The sequence below is a fragment of the Hesperophylax consimilis genome, chromosome 19, assembly GCF_061612785.1.
Source record: "Hesperophylax consimilis isolate HC1 chromosome 19, BYU_Hcon_1.0, whole genome shotgun sequence".
Lineage (NCBI taxonomy): Eukaryota > Metazoa > Arthropoda > Insecta > Trichoptera > Limnephilidae > Hesperophylax > Hesperophylax consimilis.
The window spans coordinates 7,231,738-7,256,322 of record NC_142854.1 but is presented as its reverse complement, the minus strand read 5'-3'; the positions used below and the strand labels follow the sequence as shown (position 1 = coordinate 7,256,322).

The window sequence follows — 24,585 nt, the reverse complement described above, 5'->3', positions numbered from 1 at the left end:
GGGGCTCCATCAAAGCCAGAGTAAAGTTGGCCTCTCAGAAGCTGGGCGTACTGTACAGGGCCCGCAGATACTTTAATAGTACACAACTGCTCACCCTGTACAAATCGCAAGTGCGCCCTACTGTCGAATTTGGCAGCCATCTCTGGTCCGGAGCCCCTAAATACCTGAAAAAAACCCTTGACTCTGTGCAGAAACGGGCGGTCCGTTTGATAGATTCCCCAATCTTAACAAACGGACTGCAATCTTTAGAGCACAGGCGTCAGGTAGGTATGCTGTCCTTGTTCTATTGGTATTACATTGGAAGATGCTCTGAGGAACTAGCGTCATTGATCCCTTCGGCACCGGTGCGTAGTCGGGATACACGCCAAACGCGCGCCCAACATTTGTACACGGTTGACATTTGTCACATGAGAACGGGTCGATTCTACGATTCGTTCTTAAGTTCAACAGCTCGGCTGTGGAACGAACTGCCGGCCTCTGTGTTTCCTCCCTCCTACAACATGGGACTCTCCAAGACCCATGTTCACTCCTTCCTCTCCACAAAAAGACCCTCCACACATAATCCCCAAAGATGACATAGGCCCTGAGGGAAATTATTTTCTTAAGGGCCTCCTGTGTGGAGTTAATATTTAAAAAAAAAATTCCTCCCATTGCACCGCAGTAGGAGAGATGGAATCATACGTCCACCATCCTACAACTAATTTAAAATCGTGATGAAAGAGAAAGGGGCCTTTTTATGCGCTCTTTATGACAGTATTTCAAAAAGTTAAAATACGTCCGCCATTCCTGGACACACTGACCCCCAGATTTATATCCACTCCCATTTATACAATTTATTTGGAGAAAAAAAATAGATGTCATTTTGTTGTTCGATATTTGAAAAAAAAAAAATAAAACAAAAGAGATTTGTTTCTATTACAAATCGCAACTAATCACACTGCTACACACGCGACGGGATACGTGCTACGCGCTCTCGAACGAGACGGATGTATACGTGTATCACGTGACCCGCTAGGCTGTACCTACACATCTATGGAAAAAAAAAATTAAATTTAGAATAAAATATCGTCGGATATCAAAATGACATCTACATTTTTTCTCCAATAAGCTCAAGTTGATAAAAATCCTAAAATCCTTCAGGTACGTGCTGTTACACCTTGTATGTGTGTATATATTATCAAATGAGTAGTTTATTGTGTAATTATTTTTTAAATGATAAACTAATGTTTATAAGACAAGGTTTTTTATGCATAGCACAAAGGATAACAAATTATTATAAGCAATAATTAGTAGCCTGAAATATCAACACAAATCGAAAATATCAACCGCCTAAAAAAAATGCCTCCGACGGGAATTGAACCCGCACCTTCTGATGTCCGGTCGGGTGCTCTTGACCGTAGAGCTATGTCGGCTTATTTTCAACACGTCAAATAATTCAATATGTACTAGTGCTTCAATCAACAATTACTGCTTATTACATATATACATAATTTTTTTAGGACCTCAGAAGGTTGCTTATAATATTTTTTAAATTTGTTTCTGTAAACTACATGGTTTTCCAATAAGAGGTGTTATTTTGATATTCAATCGTAAAAGATCAATGGTTTCGTTGCTTGTGTGGCACGTAGCGCCGTCTTTTTGAAAGTAAACGTTGTCCAGATCAATACCATCCAATTCCGGCCATAAAAAATCATTAATCATCTCTCGATAGCGATCCATTCACCGTAACTGTTGCTCCAGCCTCATTTTCGAAAAAGTAAGGTCCAATGACTCCGCCGGACCATAAACCGCACCAAACAGTCACACGTTGAGGATGGCTTTTCAACAATAACTCTTGGGTTTTCCGAGCCCCAGATGTGACAATTTTGCTTGTTGATAAAGCCACCGAGGTGGAAATGGGCCTCATCACTCAAGATGATTTGCATTTGATTCACTCAAGTGAATTTTAATAATTTCAATGCGTTGTTGAAGCGTGTATCGTTCCATTTTTATTAATGGCTAAGTTTCTGCTTGTCAAATGTCAAAAAATGACAGCTTCAAAAGTAACATCTACCGAAATAGCGGGCTATTCAAAATAACACCTCTAATTGGAAAAACCTGCATAAAGCAGAAAAACTGTGTTGTGAAGCGGAGAAACTTTCAAGCTGTGAGATAAGTCAAAAAAATTTCTACCAATCTAAATATTTCTTTGATAACTGCTTATGTCTGGTCACAAGTATTGTCGCGTTTTGAGGATAACCGATTATTAGTTACTTTGTCCATAATATTATTACGTGCGCAGAAGTCCAAGTATACAAAATGAATCACCCAGTTCCAAGTAGAGTCCAAGTCGCCATTCGATAATATATTATTCATGACAATCATCACCCTTCGATCGAAAGGGGTGGCATGATTTCCCAACATGACGCCATGGGTGACGTTAGTCCATTTCATAACAGACAATAAAACAATAACAGTCCGTTGACGTCAATTAAATAAATATTTTTAATAGATTGTTTTTTTTAGATATGGCGCGTTCAAAAAAGAGTCACTCAAATATGAAAAGGAAGGAAAATAATCAAAAATTATTGTAACGTCATCTTGCGTACGTGTCGGCAATCAGTTCTCACTGGACAAAGTGTGAAATTAAGATGAATTAATTATTAACTTCTCAGGTTAACTTGTTCGCTTTTAGGGACATCTCATATGATCTCACAGAAATTGTTGTGTCTCTCGTACTGTCATGGTTGGAAATATGATCTAAGCGGTGTTAGAAAGAGAAAACACCACGCTTTATATTAAAATCTAGAAAATAATTATAGAAGAATTAAAATGTACACCTCGAAGAAACTAAAGGTTCCGACCACAATTTGAGAAAAAATTATGAAACTTTTTTACTAATTATTTTTAAATGAAACCACATAAAAGTTAGGTGGCAGTAAAATTTATAATACATTTTGTAATAAAATATGTGTTTTTTTCATTCATCAGTAATTTTATTTCAGTGTTCAGACCAAAAAACGTAGAATGAGCCATTTTTAAAACTTTGATTTCATAATTTAAATATTTAAAAAATTATATGTTTACTTAAAATGATAAAATTCGAAAGCGTTTTTTATCGCCTTTTAAAAACAGTTTTTAGTTTTCGGATACGTTCAGAAATATCCAATTTATTTGTATTTTATTGAGACGCGGAAATACACACAAATTCTCCGACTTTTTGACAGCATCTTTAAAAAATATAACGGTCAGTATGCCAGAGGCCTGAGGTGTTAAAGCCTTATTTGCACGAAAGTTGAAAGTTCGGCGCAGAGTCTGTTTTCGCAAGGGGAAGGTCATTCACACCATTTTATCAGTTTTTTTTAAGAAAGACAAACATTTCGGGGTTATGACTAACCTAACAATATTTTTCAAACCCCACTAACATCAATGTAAGTGGAAGACCACAGTAACATCTAACTACTTTACAATCTAGACATCCACAAACACAATACTCGGAATAACAATAAAATCCGCATTCCTGTAACACACACTACGAAATGTTGAATAAAATCTAACTATATTGCCTACACACTCTATAACTCTCTTCCAGATATGTATAAAAATAGCCAGCATAATAATATAAATAGATAAAAAAATAACTACTTACATCGAAATTCAGTATTACTTTGAAGGCCAACATATTTTTTTTTATTGATGGTACTATTTTTTTTAAATTGGTAGCCTGAATATCTACAGTATCCCCGACTGCACAGATAAACTCGAAAAATTAAACGCATTGATTTATATCACCAAATTACTTCCGAACTTATTATATTGTAATGAAAAACAGACACTTTTATAGAAATATCAAAAAAAATTAAACGAACTAAAAACACTTTTAAGTTTAATTTATTCGAATTGGGAAATTAATAATCGTTGAAGCGATGTGCTCCCGAACATGTGTCGAGTTGTGACAACAATGAAAACAACGAACTCGTAAATACTCTAATGAAAGGGAAAATCCGCAAACAGTGAGATTCCGACCGCAGACGAGTTCAGAGAAAAGCGGCCACGATTCTGAGAAATGACTTGTTTGTAGAAATTCCAAAACGACACAATCTCTTCACAATAATAAAAAAACAAAGGCATATATTGCAAGTATGTAACCAAATGTTGCGATAAAAGCAAAACTTAATAAGTTAAAAATGAATGAAACTGAATTACGATTGATTTTCCCTTCTTTTTAATGTAATACAACATTTACATAGTCTTGGTAACATATAAATATATAAACGATTTGGAGGTATTTGACAATAATTTGAACTTGGGAAACTTCAAACATCACGTATGTGCGAATTTTCTTCCTAGTTTATAAATTGTTGTTAACAACAATTTTGTACGTTTTTATTAATATTGTCGTTGATTTAAAACATATTTATGTTACTTATTAATATTTTATGTTGCCTAACTATATTTAGTTAACTCTTATATTTCAAGTTACCTATGTTTATTTAACTCTTATATTTCATTTCTAATTTTCTAATTAAAAAAGAAAGACAAACATTCCCGGGTTACGAATAACCTGACAATATTTGAAAATCTCCCACTACCACCCCAGTAAACTGAAAATGTTGCTTGTGTTGTGATGGAGGACTTAGCCGCCCGAGGAATTGAACACACTACGCCTGGGTGGGACCCAAGCGCGATGTCAACTCGGCCACCGACCGGTTCATGTTACCTATATTTAGTTAACTCTTATATATCATGTTACCTATATTTTGATAACTCTTATATTTCATGTTACTTACATTTTGTTAACTCTAAAAAGAGTTAACTATAAAAAAGGTGTACTGCATTGTACGTAAAAACGTATTGGGCGTTTTAAAATAAAAAAAAAATAAAATATACACTAAACAAAAGGTTTCTTTGGAGGTGATTGTACATTGTACTTACATGATGGTACATGCATAAGAGAAACTAACGGATGTACTTATTAGTGTATTTATTATCTTGTAAAAACAGATTTAATATTTATAAAAGAACGTAAATTTAAGGTGTATTACCCAACATAGCTTCACTAAGATCTGATAAATCCTCGGCACCAATAAGGACTGATAGAAAAGTCCGATAGCCTTCACTTCGTCGATATATTCCACTTGTAAAGTAAACAAATTGCAAGCAGCTCAACACGGAGTACTTACAGAGCAGTTGAACTAGTACTCCAGGTGAGTTAGAATACCATGGCGTCATCGACCTGACGTAACGGGTGATCATTCTCACCTCACGATTAACTCCGCCGATTAATCATCACATCATCAACACAACACAACGGGTGAGAGAATTCGAGTTTCGCCGCTAACGAGGCTACCCTTTGCACTATTGCAATGGAGAGAATGAATCCCAACAACCAACTACTAATTTTATATAAATTGGATTTCCACAAGGACGAGTAATGGGTCCATCATTCTTTTGCAGGAGCAATAACTGGAGAAGGTAGCTAGCTATCTACTAACTACAGCTCTCACCTTCTTTATATGGGCGTTTTTTTCTTACCGATCCCCATATGGCAACTATATCGGGACCCATCTGAAACAATCTTTGGTTTACTCGATCATTATTTTCATACAGATATTCTCTAAATCTGAACAGAAAAAATCTGTTAAGATTTAGAGAAATTTGGAAAGGTATTGAGAGTTGAGAAACCAAGGAAATATTTGAGCTATCGTATAAATAAGTCAAGATTTTCCAAGAAAACATTCGAGTCCACCGTTCACAAATTTTAAAGGAATCATAAGAAAAAGTTGTGAAAAAGAATGCAACATATCATCCATAGTTCTTTCGGCAATTGGCGATATGAACAAAACATTTTTTTTCTGGTAAAACCAGAGTTCAAATCCCACGCCTATTCTACTCCGCAGCGTGCTAATGTTGACATGGTAAGCCTTGCTTCTTTTAAGAAATGATTGCATACCTTACCAGACAAAAAACACAATTGCTGACCAGACAATATTTTCAAATACCAGAGTTGAAAAGGTGTGAAATGAGGCTTGAATTATTCAAGTAGGATGAACGAGAGCGCAAAAATCTTCCACCTAAGGACTACAAATGCCATTTTCACCATTCCCGCAATGGGAATTTTGTGTTGGCAGAATAACGGGTGTTGGCATTACACAGTAATATCTTTTCATACTCCAAGCAGGTCAGTTACAAGACAGTACCTACCTACCTGGTCCGGAGCCCATAAATACCTGAAAAAAACCCTTGACTCTGTGCAAAAACGGGCGGTCCGTTTGATAGATTCCCCAATCTTAACAAACGGACTGCAATCTTTAGAGCACAGGCGTCAGGTAGGTATGCTGTCCTTGTTCTATCGGTATTACAATGGAAGATGCTCTGAGGAACTAGCGTCATTGATCCCTTCGGCACCGGTGCGTAGTCGGGATACACGCCAAACGCGCGCCCAACATTTGTACACGGTTGACATTTGTCACATGAGAACGGGTCGTTTCTACGATTCGTTCTTAAGTTCAACAGCTCGGCTGTGGAATGAACTGCCGGCCTCTGTGTTTCCTCCCTCCTACAACATGGGACTCTTCAAGACCCATGTTCACTCCTTCCTCTCCACAAAAAGACCCTCCACACAGCTTCCCCAAAGATGACATAGGCCCTGAGGGAAATTATTTTCTTCAGGGCCTCCTATGTGCAGTTAATATAAAAAAAAAAAATTATATATATAAATATCAATGTCCCAATATCACACTTCTATGCGACGGATTCAACAGCTAGGAAACAAATACTACGATGTTGATATATTTAGTACATCAATTTCAATGTATATAAGCATACCTTATTGAAGTTTTTTTTATCAAGTAGTGGAATATATATTTTTTTAAATTAGATCTAAACAGTAATCCCCTTATTTCGAACAACAAGTGTGCAAAATTTCATCAAGTATTAAAATTCTGCTTTAAGGGCTGGGAAAAGGAGATGGGGTGGTTTTTGAAGTTGGAGAGACTCAAAACAGAGAATAAAACATTTATTACAAACTATCTGGCGTGTACCCGGCGTTACTAGGGGTTTTCCTTAGGCGATAGACATATAACATCGCGGAATTTTTTGTAGGCATTTTTAAGACATACAAATTCGTAGTACATTTATTCGGCGTTAGCAATGTAAGCGCCCTAAAATATTTTTTTACGAAATTACAAAACATCGACTTTTCTCTACTTTTTATAATTATAATATGTATGTTTCATATATATAAATCTTTCGGAAGAAATTCTCTAAATGATAAAGAAAACCCTATTAAAATCCGTTGCGTAGTTTAGAAGAACTAAGCGCACAAACAGACAGACGCGGATAGCAACTTTATTTTATACTATTTAGAGTTACAAATTATGGTGATTGTTGGTTTTGTGATACCAACACCAATAAAATTTCTGGATAGGTAGAATAATTGTATATGTCTATCAGAAGTCATACGCTCGGAAGGTAGGTGAATAAACACGAGGAACACAGTATTCATATGCTTTTATAACCGTATTCACTATCATACAGTGTCATTCATACTTAATTGTCTCTTTAATTCATTTGGACATCATTCCCATGCACAAACAAGATGGTTGGCTTTTCAAAACAATTTTACTGCATCCTAGAACCATCAAGAGACAAGCAAACTTTACCAAATACTTGCTACCGGAGCTTCGAGATAATCACTGGCTACCCACCGTAAAATATATGAACAAACAGTAATTATACGTAGTATGGCATTACCAATTCAGATAAATCAAGATGAACGTCCTACCAGCCACCAAAAACAAATAATAACCTGTTCCATCAACACATTAAACAATATTCACATCGATGACTGTCTTCAATAGAAAATCATTACCATAACACGTTTAAAATCATATCTCTTGAAAGAAGCCCACTGTCTAATGATGAGTATTATTACCTTGTATTAAAAGTATAGTTACGTGATTTTTAAATGTCCACAATATGAGGGCAGTATTGGGTCTTTTTAAATATGTGTATGTATTTGAATTTCGATTTAGTTTTCTTGATAAATTGAATTGAATTGATTGGAAAAAAGTGAGAATTGCTGATTTATTAAAATCCTGCAAAAAGTATTATTTTCATAATACATCGGATCACGTGTCCACGCAGCTGCGTTTATCCTGTTATTATTTAATGAAAAAATGTGAAAATATTAGAATTTTTATGAACACGTGTTCCGACATCCCCATAATGGGGCTGACAGATTAGGCTACACGTAACATGGCTTGGCGTGTTTCAGCATATCGCTCGTCATACAATCCCAATGAAAATGTATGACGAGCGATATGCTGAAATAGGTCAAGTCACAAGAATATAGCGTGGTCTGTCAAAGGCTTAACACATTCGTATTTTACTGATAGTTTATAAGAAAAACTGTCAATTCATTCGTTAAAGGCCTGCAGTCCCGTTTTTAAGAGGAATAATAATCACAAGCTTTCTCCGTGTGGATGAATGAAGTGGAATCTTGGAAGTGGAAATTAACCTACTTCCCGAATTCCGATCGAGCTGTAACTCGGCAGATAGACTCCTTGTCGACGACACTTCATTCCTTCAATGACACTCATGCACACACATGCGCGCATTTTTCTGAAATTGTATGACAAGTATAGGGCGACACTGAGAGCATCTTCCACTCTGGAACGTGCCGCAAGTATACTATATATTATATTAAATGAATAAATTGTGAAATAACACAAATTAATCAAATAAAATTTACTTGCGCACGCCGAGATATGAATCCGCGACGCTAGTCGAGAGCCTTATCCCTCGACCACGGGGTCGTCAATTAGCGAAATAAATGTCGCTACTATCCAATTAATCAACAAAAATTTTGCTTAGGTGTTAGTGTTGTTGACTCTAGTCCATGGGGAGGAAGTTTCAACCGTGAATCAAAACAAAAAAAAAATTAAAAATAGTACAGAGTTTTCCAATAAGAGGTGTTATTTTGAATAGCCCGCTATTTCGATAGATGTTACTTTTGGAGCTGTCATTTTTTGACATTTAACAAGTAGAAACTACGCCATTAATAAAAATGGAACTATACACGCTTCAACAACGCATTAAAATTATCAAAATTCACTTGAGTGAATAAAATGCAAATCATCTTGAGTGATGAGGCCCATTTCCACCTCGGTGGCTTCGTCAACAAGCAAAATTGTCGCATCTGGGAATTGTCGCATCGGAAAACCCAAGAGTTATTGTTGAAAAGCCTCACTATCCTCAACGTGTGACTGTTTGGTGCGGTTTATGGTCCGGCGGAGTCATTGGACCTTACTTTTTAGAAAATGAGGCTGGAGCAACAGTTACGGTGAATGGATTGCGCTATCGAGAGATGATTAATGATTTTTTATGGCCGGAATTGGATGGTATTGATCTGGACAACGTTTGCTTTCAACAAGACGGCGCTACGTGCCACACAAGCAACGAAACCATTGATCTTTTACGATTGAACATCAAAATAACACCTCTTATTGGAAAACCCTGTAGTATTACAGAAAAATTAATCATGATGGGTTGACTTTTATTGGAGTTTAGTTCTGTCTAGTGTTAGATGAGTTTTTTTTTATTGGACGTCCTTGTCTTGATTTAGTTAAGGTTGGCAAGAAACTGGATAAAAGATCCACATACCGGATTATGAAATGGAATGTTAAAAGTGCCTGCGATATAAATTCTAGATTCCTTAAGAAGCTGCTTCCGGTACTTATGATCAACGAAGCGATTAAAGTTTATAGAAAATGGGTTCATTAGAATCATTAATGTTGAGATTATTATGTGAATAATCTATAAAGCCATTGCATTATGATAAATCATTTAATATATTTTATGTTCTTCGTTTGCCTTCTTTTAGCTATAGAATGGTTACGATCGTTGTTAACTAATCCGGAGGTCGCGGGTTCTAATCCCGGCGTGCGCGAGTAACATTTATTTGATTAATTTGGGTTATTATTACACAATTTATTAATTTAAAATAATATACAGTATACAGGGTGTCCGGGGGTAAAGTGCTCTAACTTCGGGAGGTTATTCTATATGATGGTAGAAGTAAAAAAGATAAACAATTTTTGTTTTATTTTACAAATAGAAATATTTTTCAATGGAAGAATATTTATTTTTCCACACAAAAAAGCCACATTAAAACGATGGAATTTCAAAAAAGTTATTTGTCTTTTTTATTTATGCTGTCTTGTAAAATCACCTCCAGAAGTTAGTGCACTTTACCCCCGGACAACTTGTATTTGCGGCACATTCCAGAATGGTACATACTTGACCTGTCGATTCATTCGTTTGAGGCCCAGAATCCTGTTTTTAACAGAAATACAAATAATGGTTCCATGATAACTCAACACAGTGACAATTCAACACACCTTTAAAAAGTGATATAAAGTCATTAGAAACGATGAAAAAAAAACAAAATTTAAACCTAACCTAACCTACTTAACCCAGTTTTTTTATTTTATTTTATTTTATTTTTTTTTATTAACTTTCAAAAATACATTTTTTACAATTAAGTCCCGTTAAACTGATTGATATCAGTTTGTCAACGGGTTCTTTTAACAATTACTTTTTAAATACATATACAATTTTTACAAGTAGGTACCTACATAAAATATACACATAATTACATTAGTACAAAAAAATTCTTTCACATAACCATTTTTTTAACATACATTTCCTTCTGTGAGTCAATTCACAGCTTTTTATTGAGTTTGGTAACATGTTGTAAATTATTGGAACGAGGTATTCTAGATATTCTAGTTAATAAAGTTTTTTGTTTCATCACTTTCCATGACTTTATATAACTTTTTAAAGATGTGATGAATTATCATTTAGATGATTTATCCGGTCAAAAAAATAATAAAACCAGAATTTTAATAAATTAGCAATATATTATATCAGTAAGTTCTCTCGATGTCAATAAAAAAAATCATCGGGACATAATTCTATTTGAAATTCAATTAGATATTCAAATTTATTCAAATAACGAATAAATCGTTAGTTTGGAATTCATTGACAATATATACAACCTATAAAAGAAAAAAAACATAAATAATAAGAAAGAAAAACAGGAATATGACAAAGGAGAAAAGAATGTAGTAGGATACGACCTCAGTGGAAGCATTACGCAGAAAATTCCTTTAATTTTACTATTGGTCATTTCAAGATCCTGTAAATAAGTAGCTACGTGGTATAAAATCTATTAAAAATAACCCCACAGTTGCCTAGAATAACGCAATAAACAATAATAAATCTATCCATTTATAAATAATTGCTCGAAATATGAGCGAATTACGTCATAGTACGCTCATTGTTGAGAGAATAATCTCGAATAAAACCGATTTCAGACCGAAGAGAGATAGCGGGGCTAATTTATGCATGAAATCAAATGTAAGCAAATGCGTCAGAATAATGTGCAGAAACATTGATGACCAAAGATAGTCAGAAGACGAAATCATTATTGTTCTAGATAGGCGAGTGTCAAATCTCCACCACCGCGACCGTAGCGTTTGGCCTATTGTACCCAACGAGAATATATAAATATACTAACTGATGTACTTTTTTTTTACGAAAAAATATTTTTACGACTTAATTATAAAACATCGATTTTTCTATACTTTCTATAAATAAAATATGCATGTATTATATATGTAAACCTTTCAGAAGAAATTCTCTAAATGATAGTGAAAACCCTATCAATATCCGTTGCGTAGTTTAGAAGAACTAAGCGCACAAACAGTCAGACGCGGATAGCGACTTTATTTTATACTTTTTAGAGATGATACTAACGCAAGCCCGTGAAAAATAACAGAAAAGCCTGAATTCTCGACAAGTCAGTTCCAATTTTGAAAATATCAATTTAAATAATTTTCGGTTAAAAATATTTTATTACAGGTAGTGAAAATGAGAACCAGATTTCACACAGGAATAACTAACGCACATCACAGACAACAGAAATTGGTATATTAGTAATTTAATATTTTCGTGTGAGACCCTACACGAAATTTCATAACATTTTGGTGACGTTTTACGCTGTATTGGTGGTAATGATCTGGTCATACGAATTTCAAATGATTATTCAAGCAATTGACATCAATTTGTCATTCATCTGTAATTCGTTTTCTTAGTCAGCGAGGATAATTGATCACTTTGATACAGCGTTCAATGATGACGGTGCGGATCATCTTTATGACTTATGACTCTGTTAACCTGTGACAGGTCGAGAGCAATGTGAAATTTCTTGGAGCGTTATTGTAACAATGAGAAGAAACTGACTCCCCATGTTTTCTTACCAAAGTCAAACAAGCAGGACTCCACTGGGAATCGCAGCGCGGTACTCACTAAAACATAACAAAAAAATACGAATGTATAAAGTAGAAACATTTACGTCACAACGGAGCTCTCAGTAGCATCACAATTAAAATACTAATTTCGGTTTTGCCTCTGTCTGAAACTCCAGTTCAATGATGAACTGTATAACTTTTAACAAATAATTATACCTGTAAAACAACCAGCTTTATTTTTGTACCTGTAAAAAACCAACTTTATTTTTGTAGGAAAGGCTATGCATAAAACCTTGTCTTATAAGCATTAGTTTATCATTAAAAAAATAATAATATTTGACAAGTCAAAAATATTTCACCGATAAATGAAGATATTATATGTCTCGACGCCATCTAGTGAGAAATTTAGCACTAACAAAGCATTTCCTACAAAAATAAAGTCGGTTGTTTACAGGTGGAAAAAATATAATAAGCAGAAATTGTTGATTGAGGTACTAGTATATATTGAATCATTTGGCGGGTTGGAAATAAGCCGACATAGCTCAGTGGTTCAGAGCACCTGACCGGACATCAGAAGGTACGGGTTCAATTCCCGTTGGCGGCATTTATTTTTACTCGGGAGATATTTTCAATTTGTATTGATATTTCAGGCGACTAATTATTGCTTATAATTATTTGTTATCCTTTATGCTATGCATAAAACCTTGTCTTATAAACATTGGTTAACTTTACTTTGAATTTATCATTGGTATAAAACCCTGGATATTAGTGTAAGAGCTCACCCATATATGATACTTGATTAGTCTATTAGGTTACCCATAGATGGAATTTAGCTGTAGAGTATTGTAGAGACCGAGTGTATTATAAATAAGCTGGGAGCCTCAAGGTCAGGGTCCATATTATTCCAACTACCTGCTAATCAAGATATCAGAGATCATCGTCAATCTTTCACATTAAAGTTCAAAGTGTTTAGCTAAGCCGGAGTTTTATTTAATATGAGAGTTATGAGAAATCCCAAAGATACAACAATTATTTAACGAGTAGGCAGCATTCTGCTGTCACGCTCATATCTGATTTGACAATAACTTTAACGGTAATTGAGTTTTAAATTTAAAAATTAATTCATCGATGACATGTTGAGGAATAAGCTTCGTTTAAAAAGAGTTTTTTGAGACCAAAGCAACTTCAAGCAATATTTCGATTGCGATTAATATTAAAAGCGGAAGCGCAGGTATATAGGTATCTAATTCCTAATGCCACACGTGGTAGATAGAAGTGCACGTAACAGTGTGACGAAAACCAACAACAGTAACAAAAGAACAACCAACTAATTAACTGTAAAATTAAATTAGCACCGCATCATAATAGTGAATGCGGAAGCGCAGGTATATAACTGACTCCTAATGCCACACGTGGTAGATAACTAACTCCTAATGCCACATGCACACACGAAAACAAACAACGCTAACCAAAAGAACAAGGAATGGATAATATTGAATGCGGAAGCGTATAGGTATATCTAACTCCCACAGCATCCATTGCTTCGCCTCATTGTGTGCCAGGTCTTCAATTCTACATGTCTAACTCTGCTGTCTGCTGTGGGTCCAGACGGCTCGGGTCAACAAACCCCGCGGAGGCTGGCCGAGGATTGGAGGGAGAGACCTCAGCGCTGAGGGCAGACCTCGGCTCGCCTTGGAACTCTTAACTCGGTGGTCGCCGGAACCAGCAAACCTACCAACCTTCACCCGTCCCTTCGGCCAACTGTAAGTGGGAGAGTGACATGGTGTTGCAAGGTCTGGAAACATCCGCGCGGTTTATGGTTCCATTACAAAACTGAACATCGACAAAACTAACCTAACCTAAGTATGGTATGTGGTGGGGAGGCATTCTTCCATTGGTAAACTTTTAGAATCGCTGGCCACGCTCGATACGTAGTACTTAAACATGGCAAAACTGTAAAATCGCATGAAATTTAAAAATTTTGTATGAAAAAAATTAACTTTAATGCAATATTTTCCATTCCCCAGATGTAAATAGTTGACCGAAACGTGGACTAAGTGGACGCGCGACACGGCGTAATAATCCAAAAATTAATCACGTTTAACCTAACCTATTATTTTATCGTGTTCTGTATTGACACTGTCCTGTTTTATCGGGTCATCTAAATAACTATATATTCATGTTACTAATAAAGCGACCAAAACCGTCGTTGTCGTTATATTAATATATCTTTCATATAAGACATAAGCAGATACGTATTGTATGTTTAAAAAAGAAAAAAAATCGATATTCCATTCCTTTAAAAAAACAGTAATCAGAAACACTTTTCCTTTAAAATGCTAAAAATTATCGAACGTTTTTAAATATCCCGAACTAGCAGACGTGACCCGGCGTTGCTGGGGTTATCCTTACGAGATGGATATATACGATCCTGGAATTATTGATTCCTTGGAATGTAGTACATTATTTTGATGTATCTCATAAGGTTTAGCCAGCGTTAGCGATCCAAGCACCCGAAAATATTTTTTTAACTTGATTACAAAACAGCGAATTTCTATAAATATAATACGTATGTATTATATATATATATAAACCTTTCGGAAGAAATTTTCTAAATGCCAGTGAAAACCCTATTGAAATCTGTTGCGCAGTTTAGAAGAACTAAACGCACAAACAGACAGACGCGGATAGCGACTTGATTTTATACTATTTAGTGAAGATAAAGCCCATTACAGTAACATTTTGAAAGGACGTTATAACCAATAAATAATGAACACATAATAATTATAGATTTTTTGCGCATATCAATAACTAGATAAGATTGTCAGCGAAATGGGAACAAACAATTTTATTTTCAAGACTTCTCAGGTTGGGAGTAAACCATTGTTTTTTTTTCCCACGGTAACCTTAGATATTTGAAGTAAAAAAATGGCAAATAATACAGAAAAGTGGGACACGGTTAATAGGCACATTTAAAAAAAATATATAACAATTAGAAACAACTAAGTACATATTTCAGTAACCAAAAATAGAAAATAATGCAATTTGAAATCTATTTTGTTAAAAAAACGAATAATTCGACGTCTTTTAACTAACCTTTAAACTTTCACTTCAATAACAAGGGCTACCAAGTGAATATTAACGAAAACACTATTATTATACAATTACAATGTATTATTTTAAATCTCCGGATACTAAAATACCTAATACTTCTCATTATTATCTAACACATACAAAGTATTTTTTAAAGTGCGTATTAATAGTGTCCCGCTTGACTATTTATTTATAATAAATTTTATCGCGTAGATGGTTCCAGAATTATAAGCATCACTGTACACCGTAAAAAGGTGCAAAGAGTAAGGTACCACGATCAATCTGCGTGACTCACACAGGTGATCGTGAAAAAACAATATCATGGCTGTTCTGATGTCATCATCACCGCATCACACACACCACTAAATCACAAAACCACCACACCACCACACTGCTGAGGTCGAAGGCCGCCGGCCATCATGAAGAAGACAAGTGCCATGTGCGCGTTAATACCAAGCCAATACTGACGCCTCATGTGAACGAAGCCGAAAAAATAAGGTTTATATTTTTGTTAAGAAAATTGTTTGTTTTATTTCATATTCGGTTAAATAAAATATGTATTAAGGCGATGCACTACGTAGTGTAATATTTTAAATTGAGGCGCAATCAATAACACCCCTTATGTAGATGGCGATAAGGTTTAAATTCCCGCTTAACACCATCCGCCTGTTTTGATTTGTGCAAGAAAAAAAATGGCTAAAAAGTGCCTTTTATTTTATTTTGTGAATGTTCAGGCATAAATATTTAATTTTTTCCGATCATTTTATAAATAACTTAATTTTCCACATTATACAATGAAATCATAACCGAAAATGGGTGCGTAAGTAGGAGATTTTGAACTTTAAAGCAGTTTTCATAGGCCTTTTACATTATTTTTTTCTGGGCTTATAAAAAGACTTATCTAAAAAATACTCGATTATTTCAAAGGCCAAGATGTATTCTACTCGCAGTATTTAATTAAAGCATCTGAAACATTTCTAGGCGACCAAATTTTCAAACCAAAAAAACATGATTTTGAATTACTACGTAATTAATAATTTCTACATCGTCTTAAGCAAAATTTTACTCTCACAGCTTCTGAGTGATACGTTAGTGATGAATACGGATTTTTTGAACCTGAAATCTCAAAATCTTACGCCATTTAACTACATTTCTTAACCACCAGGTGCTGAACTAATGTAAGGGTACGTATACATTTGCGAACCGAAACGCGCACCGTACCACGAATTACGGGAAAGGAACAAATCAACTGTATGTGGCGTTTCGCGCCATTTGCGGTTGCTTCGTTTCTTTCCCATAAGTTGTGGTTCAGTTCGGCAGTTCGGCTCGCGGATGTTTACAAATGTGTACAGCAAAATCCAAAACGAGCAAAATGATTTTCGTTACTATAAACTTACGAAATTAACCATCACGCCATTTCTCCGCAGGGGAAGGCAGAAAGGATTGACCGCCACATAACTCTGTCTTTGGCGCACACTCCTTGCTTCATTAACATTCCCACATAGGTACTCTTCTGTAATAACTATTGACATTTGATTCACTTGAACGTGTTGTGCTTTCCTCAGGCATCCCCGATTTCTTTTACCATTCAATTCCCCGTCATATGTTCTCCTTCTACTCTTTCCTGTGTTCTTTCACTCTGCACGCTCAAACCATACTAATAATAATCATACTAATTATATATTACGCAATTATCTATAACAATTAAATAATTATTTTGAAAGCTTTGGTGTATAGTCCAGGGCCAAAACTAGTAATCAGTAATTTAATGCGTAACTTTTAAGACCTCTGACGTATCCAAAGTCCTAAAGAGCTTAGACGGCCCAGCCAGTAAACTTGTGGGCGTCAATAACAAGCAACGCCTTGAACCCTGCTGCGAACGAAGACGTTTTAGGAGATTTATTGATTGCCGAGTACATCCTGGTGTATTGTAATTCTGGTGACACAGAATCAGTGATTTGTGACATTTCCTTACGTTTTATAGCCCGGGCGTCAGTCGAATAAATTCTTCTTTAGGGTGTGGCTTACTGCGTATCAAATTAAAACATGCATATATTTGAAATTACGCAGCGTATTTGAAGTCTGTTTGAAAACGATGTCACCCCAAAGTAAAATGACATTAAAAAAAACGTTATGTTAATGATTTTCGAAAAATAATAGACTTTCATAAAAAATTGGAGTAACGGCCGTTTTACACTAAGATTTTTTTTGTACAGTTTACATATGGGTAGTCATTTCACGTTATATTCATACGATGGATTGGATTCGAGATGAAAAAAAGGACACGTTCTATTTATTTTGGTACCGATTTTCGCACAGTTTAATATGGTGGAGATTATTTGACATCTGTCGTGTCATTGTTTCATGTTTTGGAGAAAAATAACTAGTGCTGATTTATTAAAATCCTGTTAAAAACAGGATAGCACGCCCTTTCCTAATAAACTTTTAATACATTCAGAATATATCAAAACACGTGTTCAGGCACCTGCGTTTGTCCTGATAGTACACAATGACGGAATGCGAAAATACAATATTTTTTATGAACACGTGTCCCGACATCGCCATAACACATTCGTGTTTTACTGAAAGTTTATTATTAAACCTTTCGACTCATTCGTTAAAGGCCTGCAGTCCCGTTTTTAACCGGAATACGAATAATTTGACAAGATTTTGAATAAATTAGCAATATTTTATATCAGTAAGTTTTCTCCAAGCACAAGTGTCGCTAATATAGTTCACCCATACTACTGCAAATGACTGAGGTTTTTTTTATGTGATCTATGGATAAGTTCAAAGTGTTGCCATTTTTTTATGTTGATTCACACAGATCACCAGAATCTTACCCACCCCTCAAACTTGTTTCCTATCTAGAACTTTATCTCCTTTATTTCCTTAAAAAGACCCTCCACACAGCATCTTCAAAGATGATAGACGTCATGAGGGAAATTGTGTGTGTGGAGCTGATGAAAAAAAACTAGATAAATAGCGAACTCTGAGGAATTAATTATATATGAAAATAATGATCGTGCAAAGCTAAAATTTTCCATATGGGTCCCCATATGGAATCTACATTGGTATGAAATAGCATCGTGTAAAACGTACATGAAATTTTTAACAAATGCGACCCTCTGTTTTAGGGGAAGGTTTTAATTTCTAGTAGTATGACAAAAATAGACCTAAGGCAAGCAATAAAAATATTCCACGATAGTTATAAATTGCTGCGCCAAACGGCGAATCGGCCCATATATGGCGGGCTGAATTATTTCCTAGCAGTAATATAATTTATACAGCTTATGAAAAGTTATAAATCCTTGACATTTGAGCGGGCAACCGTTCTCATGACCATAAAACCTACATACCCATGATAAGGTATATTTATAATCATTGCAGTAACAAGGATGTTAAACTCTATAACAGTGATTCCCAAACATTTTTTACTCTTTTTATCATCACTCTTTTATACAAAAATAATAGTGTGCAAAAAAAACTTCCAGATGGCAGCACTTCCGTTTGTAGCTAGGTTTGGAGCGAGTTTGTAGGTACGGCAGATGTTAGAAGTGTTTCGCTAAGCCCAGGGTAATTTATTATCCCGACCGTCGCTTTTTATTGCGGGCACAATGCACCACTAACACAATCACCAGGAACAAGATTACATGGAGATGAATGATGGACTTGCCGAACGTCACAGCGGTGCTGCCAAGGTCTGGTATCTATGTGAGTGTCAGCGCTTTATTAGCAGCAGACGGATGAATAACCTCTTGCTGGCACTGTCGGTGGACGCGGTGCAATCTTTCGCTGCAGCAGCTGGTCCAATTTCCTCACCACCTTGGATTCTTGCTGCAGAGTCTCCATCTTCTATCTTCGTGTCACCTGTTCCTGTACTTCATTTCATTTAACTTAATTTCACTCTACTTTTTTAATATTTATATATTTTTTGTAATACCTGCATCAACTGTAAAGCGCGCCTGAGGTGATATCTCACAAAAGCGGCGCTATAAAAATTGTCTAATAAATAAATTAGCATGTGCAATAATATTATAAATTAACAACAGAAGATATTTTTACCTTTTAAAAATAAAAATAAAAACCTACCAGGGTTTCAATAGAGAGAACTGCCAATGTTGAGATATCGGTTGCAATATCGGTTCGACGATCAATAACAGCTCAACTAAAATAGTAAATATATAGAGACCTAACCCAAGAATATAACGTGCTTAAAATGTTCAACATGTTGCCAAGTAACATAAAAATTGTAAATTCACAAATAGATTCAGTGTTTCGTTACGATTTTGTCATTTTTCGGGCTGCGCCACATTATTAGCTTTGTTATGCTCCCGCCAACCATAGAGAAGTAATTCAAACTCCACGCTTGATTTTTGTACGTGCAACCGAACGCACCCAGCCAAAAGTGAGGTAATTAAGGATATGGTAAGGATTCAACCGTCATAGACTCAAGATCGAAGAGTTGTTTATCGGAGAGAAAACCGCAGGAAAACGCTGTTAAATCCATTAATCGTCCGCCGTTTGAGGCAATGATTAATTCTATCGTGAACAGTGCTTTAATGTGTTATTTAATAACTTCCGTCTCCTCTATACGTGAATTAGAGATACCGCTGTTAAAGATAATCATTCGATTTATATACAGGGTTTTCCAATAAGAGGTGTTATTTTGAATAGCCCGCTATTTCGGTAGATGTTCCTTTTGAAGCTGTCATTTTTTGACATTTGACAAGTAGAAACTACGCCATTAATAAAAATGTAACGATCCACGCTTCAACAATGCAATGAAATTATTAAAATTCATTTGAGTGAATCAAATGCAAATCATCTTGAGTGATGAGGCCCATTTCCACCTCGGTGGGTTCGTCAACAAGCAAATTTTCGCATTTGGGGCTCGGAAAACCCAAGATTTATTGTTGAAAAGCCTCTCTATCCTCAGCGTGTGACTGTTTGGTGCGGTTTATGGTCCGGCGGAGTCATTGGACCTTACGTTTTCGAAAATGAGGCTGGAGCAACAGTTACGATGAATGGATTGCGCTATCGAGAGATGATTAATGATTTTTTTATGGCCGGAATTGGATGGTATTGATCTGGGCAACGTTTATTTTTAACAAGACGGCGCTACGTGCCACACAAGCAACGAAACCATTGATCTTTTATGATTGAATATCAAAATAACACCTCTTATTGGAAAACCCTGTACATGCTGAAAACATTGCTCATAAATAAAAATACTTTATACTAATCATCACTATCAATCAATTATCGTTATTTATTAGCATGTAGATCAAGGACGTGTTGTTTCGGAGAATTTGAACAATTCTTAAAATTCAAAGTTAATTTTCCAGTTCTGTGAAAGGTTTTTTCAAGTTCTGTTATTATTTCAATTCTGTCAAGCAACTAGCCTATAATGATAAAATAACAGAACTTGAATAGGACTTTCACAGAACCTTAAAATGAACGTTGAAATTTGATGAATTATTCTAATTCTCAGAAACAACCCGTCCTTAGTGTTATTTTAGAATATGTGTGCCAATAATAATAATCTGAATATCTAATAAGTAGTTACATTATATATAATTATGAGAATCATAATAATCAAAAATCTGTTTCTGAAAAAATAAGATAATACACAGATTTAGGAAATGAAATTTAAGAATTTGGCATTCTCAGACTATAAAAATATTACCATTTGTTATTTCTGCTACTGGCATTATACCTAGCTCGATCATTCAAAATTTAGGCGTATTAGATCTATCAAAGAATTTATACATAAAAATGCAAAAATCAGTCATTTTAAATACATGTAGGATTACGAAAGATTTTTTAAATATTTATATTGAGGGATCAGTAGGATTTATAGGTCCAATTAGAAGTTCTACAAACAGTTTTTTCTTAAGGCGATGCCATACGTAGTAATGTAAAATCATGTGTTTTTGGTTTGAAAATTTGGTCGTCTAGAAATGTTTCAGATGCTTTAATTAAATACTGCGAGTAGAATACATCTTGGCCTTTAAAATAAAATCGAGTATTTTTTAGATAAGTCTTTTTATAAGCCCAGAAAAAAATATTGTATAAGGCCCATGAAAACTGCTTTAAAGTTCAAAATCTCCTACTTACGAAAACATTTTCGGTTATGATTTTATTGTATAATGTGGTAAATTAAGTTATTTATGAAATGCTCGAAAAAAATTAATATTTATGCCTGAACATCCACAAAATAAAATAAAAGGCACTTTTTGGCCATGTTTTTTTCTTGCATAAATCAAAACAGGCGGATGGTGTTAAGCGGGAATTTAAACCTTATCGCCATCTACGTAAGGGTTGTTATTGATAGCGGCTCAATTTAAAATATTACACGACGTAGTGCATCGCCTAAATATATTAATTCTATTTACTGATGCCAAGCTATTGGGGTTGTATATGTGTACACTACTGTACACCCTCGTGGCCTACGTTTCTTTTACCACAAGTCTTTGCTGAATATGTGTATAGTTTATTATGTTGTCTTGTGCATGTTATATTCGTACAGTTTTTCGATTTTCAGTAATTTCGTTCCTCGGTATACTTTTTTGGTGGGTGTATCTGGGTTATAATTTAAAAAATATAAATAAATTTATTCTGTATTATTGGTAGGCCGTTTAAATATGTAATGTATGTGTTTCCCCATATTTCAATTAAATAATTTAATTAATAATCCCCTGTAATATCATTAGTGTTACTGTAAGAGCTCAACCATAGATAGATGGGGTTCAGCTATCAAGATTTGTAGAGACTGAGTGAATAATAAATAAGGTAGGAACTTCAAGGTCCGGGTCCATATAATTAAGATATCAGAACCCATTGTTAATATCTCACTTTAAGAGTTAATTCCTTTGTTGAAGCCGGAGTTTTATTTAATAAGAGAGTTTGTGAAAAACCTAGGAGACACAACACTTCCATTACCCACTCCGCTCAACCTCGCAATAAACCCCGTATGGTTCGACTGACTCCGGACAGTCTGAAATGTTTTTTTTCTTTCGTGTATTTGGGTTTGACGCGTTTGATTGATGGAAACTGTAAAAGGTATTGCAATGCCCAACCCAAATCATGATGTAATTAATGTAATGTATACAGTACATAAAATACCACAGGTTATAGGTAAAGTTGGCCCGCGTGTATTAGACTTTAACCCAGAAAGAAACAAGGTAATGGCGTGCTACAAACTGATGTTTTCTACTTCAGAAGGTCAGGTAAATTTTGCCACACGGTGACTCACTAGTCGAACACTTTCATTACTTGGCAACATCGATCTATCAGGGCACCTACCTTAATATTTCAATACCTGACAACCTCAGATGCGAATATAAAATTAAACAAAGCGCAATAAGTTTCTTAAGATTCATAGTATCAAAATAAAAGTTGTTCGGAACGAAGGGCAGTGCGCTAGGCGAGTGCAGCCACCAACAAACACTAAATCTCGCTTCCTCTCCTACCTTTCCTTAAAAAGGACCCTCTACACACCATCGGATCGAGAATGTGTTATAATTTAATTAACTTAGCGAGGCAAAGGACTCATTAATCATATTAAATGAGATTGTTAATTCGTTTTAAACAATGCTTAAGAATTTAACAACTAAAAAATCGTGTGTATGTAAAGGCACACTGATTGCACCCTCTCCGGTTTCCTTATAAAGACTCGTGTAACAGAAAAAGAAGTTAAAACTGAAAAATTACTGCAAGGCTTATTGCTTACGTTAAAGATAGATTGAAATATCCGTGGCCTGATTAAATCGATTACATCTTTAATTAGAGCAAAGGCAATTAAAATTTGAACAGAACAATGGGTTCAAGATTTAAAGTTAATTAACCGTGAGCAAACTTAAAGATACAGGAGGTGAATTTTCAAAATGCACGACTGTTTTGAGTTTTTTTTGGTTTTGATTCTGTGCCGTTCCGAATCAATGATAGTTAATTAGTTATATAAAAGATGCGCTTGTTTGTACCGCCGCCTTTGCGGTTCTGTCATAGAATAATTACAGAAGAAATGCCATGTGGACTTGTATCGTGATCCAAAAATCTGGCCAATCGGGCCTTACATTTCCAATACAAACTGTGTTTCATTATGATCATAAATTTCAAATGGAATAGCAACATACATTGTCAGGACAGTGTAAGAGAGATACGAATAGTAAATGGTCTAGAATCAAAATGTGCCAAGTCGTTAGTGGCGACATTTGTATCCATTCAAATTTGTACAGAAGGCACTTCTAGTGATCTTCTTTATCTAACTGTGGGTTGGTAATGACTTTCGATAATAGATTAGGAATGGATATTTAGTTGTATAGGTGTTTTGACTAGTTTAATGATCTGTAATGAGTTTAATTGCAGTAATTTTCTTCGAATAGTAGAATTGTGTCAAATACGAAGCACTTATTTTGCCGACCATTAGTAGAGATCATCATTAAATGTAATTTTTTTTTAAAGTAGGGATCCAAGCGGACGACCTTGAGGTACACCAAAGTTAATCTCTCGTGGATTGCTCACAATTGTAACGGTTTTCAATTGCTGTGATCTACCAAATATAAAACGTTTTTAGCTAGCCATAGCCTGTAATTCCAATTTTTTGTAATATTTTAGATTTGTATACCTTTTTTTGTTTTTATGTCTCGGTGTGTTTACTGCGGGTTTATTTCAATGGGGTAGGTAGAAAAAGGTTGTGTAAGTTGGTCTTACCTTGCGTCTTGGAGGGATAGAGGTTGAGATCATTGAACAGCAGCTGAAGAGAGTCGGCCGGGGCGCGGCAGGAGCGAGGACCCACCCGTGTGCCCCACGCGCCGAGAGCCTCCCTACGGACAAACAAAAACAACAATATTAGTTATTATACTCATTGCATTATTTATAACTAGAGCGCAAGCAAAAGAAAGTGAGAAGACGCTCGTCTCTTGCAACGCGCAGAAAGGTTCGCTAGGGTTCGTTAGTGCATTGCCACGCCACATTCGCGATTCATTCCAGACGACTCCAGTATTTAGTTTATTGTCGATATTATTAGTTTTTTGTCCATTTTCTCTTATTCAATAAATAAACCCAAAATTTCCTCTAATTTTATTTCAAATTTGGAATTTTACAATTTGTCCAAAGAAACGTCAGTATCTCAAAGACAATTTTTTTTTCAAACTTTCTTCTGGCAGGAAGGTATAATAATATTGAAAAAAAA

At 35.2% G+C, this 24,585-nt stretch overlaps 1 protein-coding gene across 6 annotated transcripts in view; it reads right to left on the bottom strand.

The window, feature by feature from the left end:
- Window positions 1-24,585, bottom strand: part of raw (NDT-like domain-containing protein raw) — a 224,183-nt gene that overhangs the window by 54,331 nt on the left and 145,267 nt on the right. For all 6 annotated transcript variants that reach the window (XM_089643337.1, XM_089643333.1, XM_089643332.1 and 3 more), the window contains one exon: window positions 24,105-24,217. In XM_089643337.1, coding sequence (XP_089499463.1) covers window positions 24,105-24,217 — 113 coding nt within the window. The remainder of the gene's footprint in view (window positions 1-24,104; window positions 24,218-24,585) is intronic.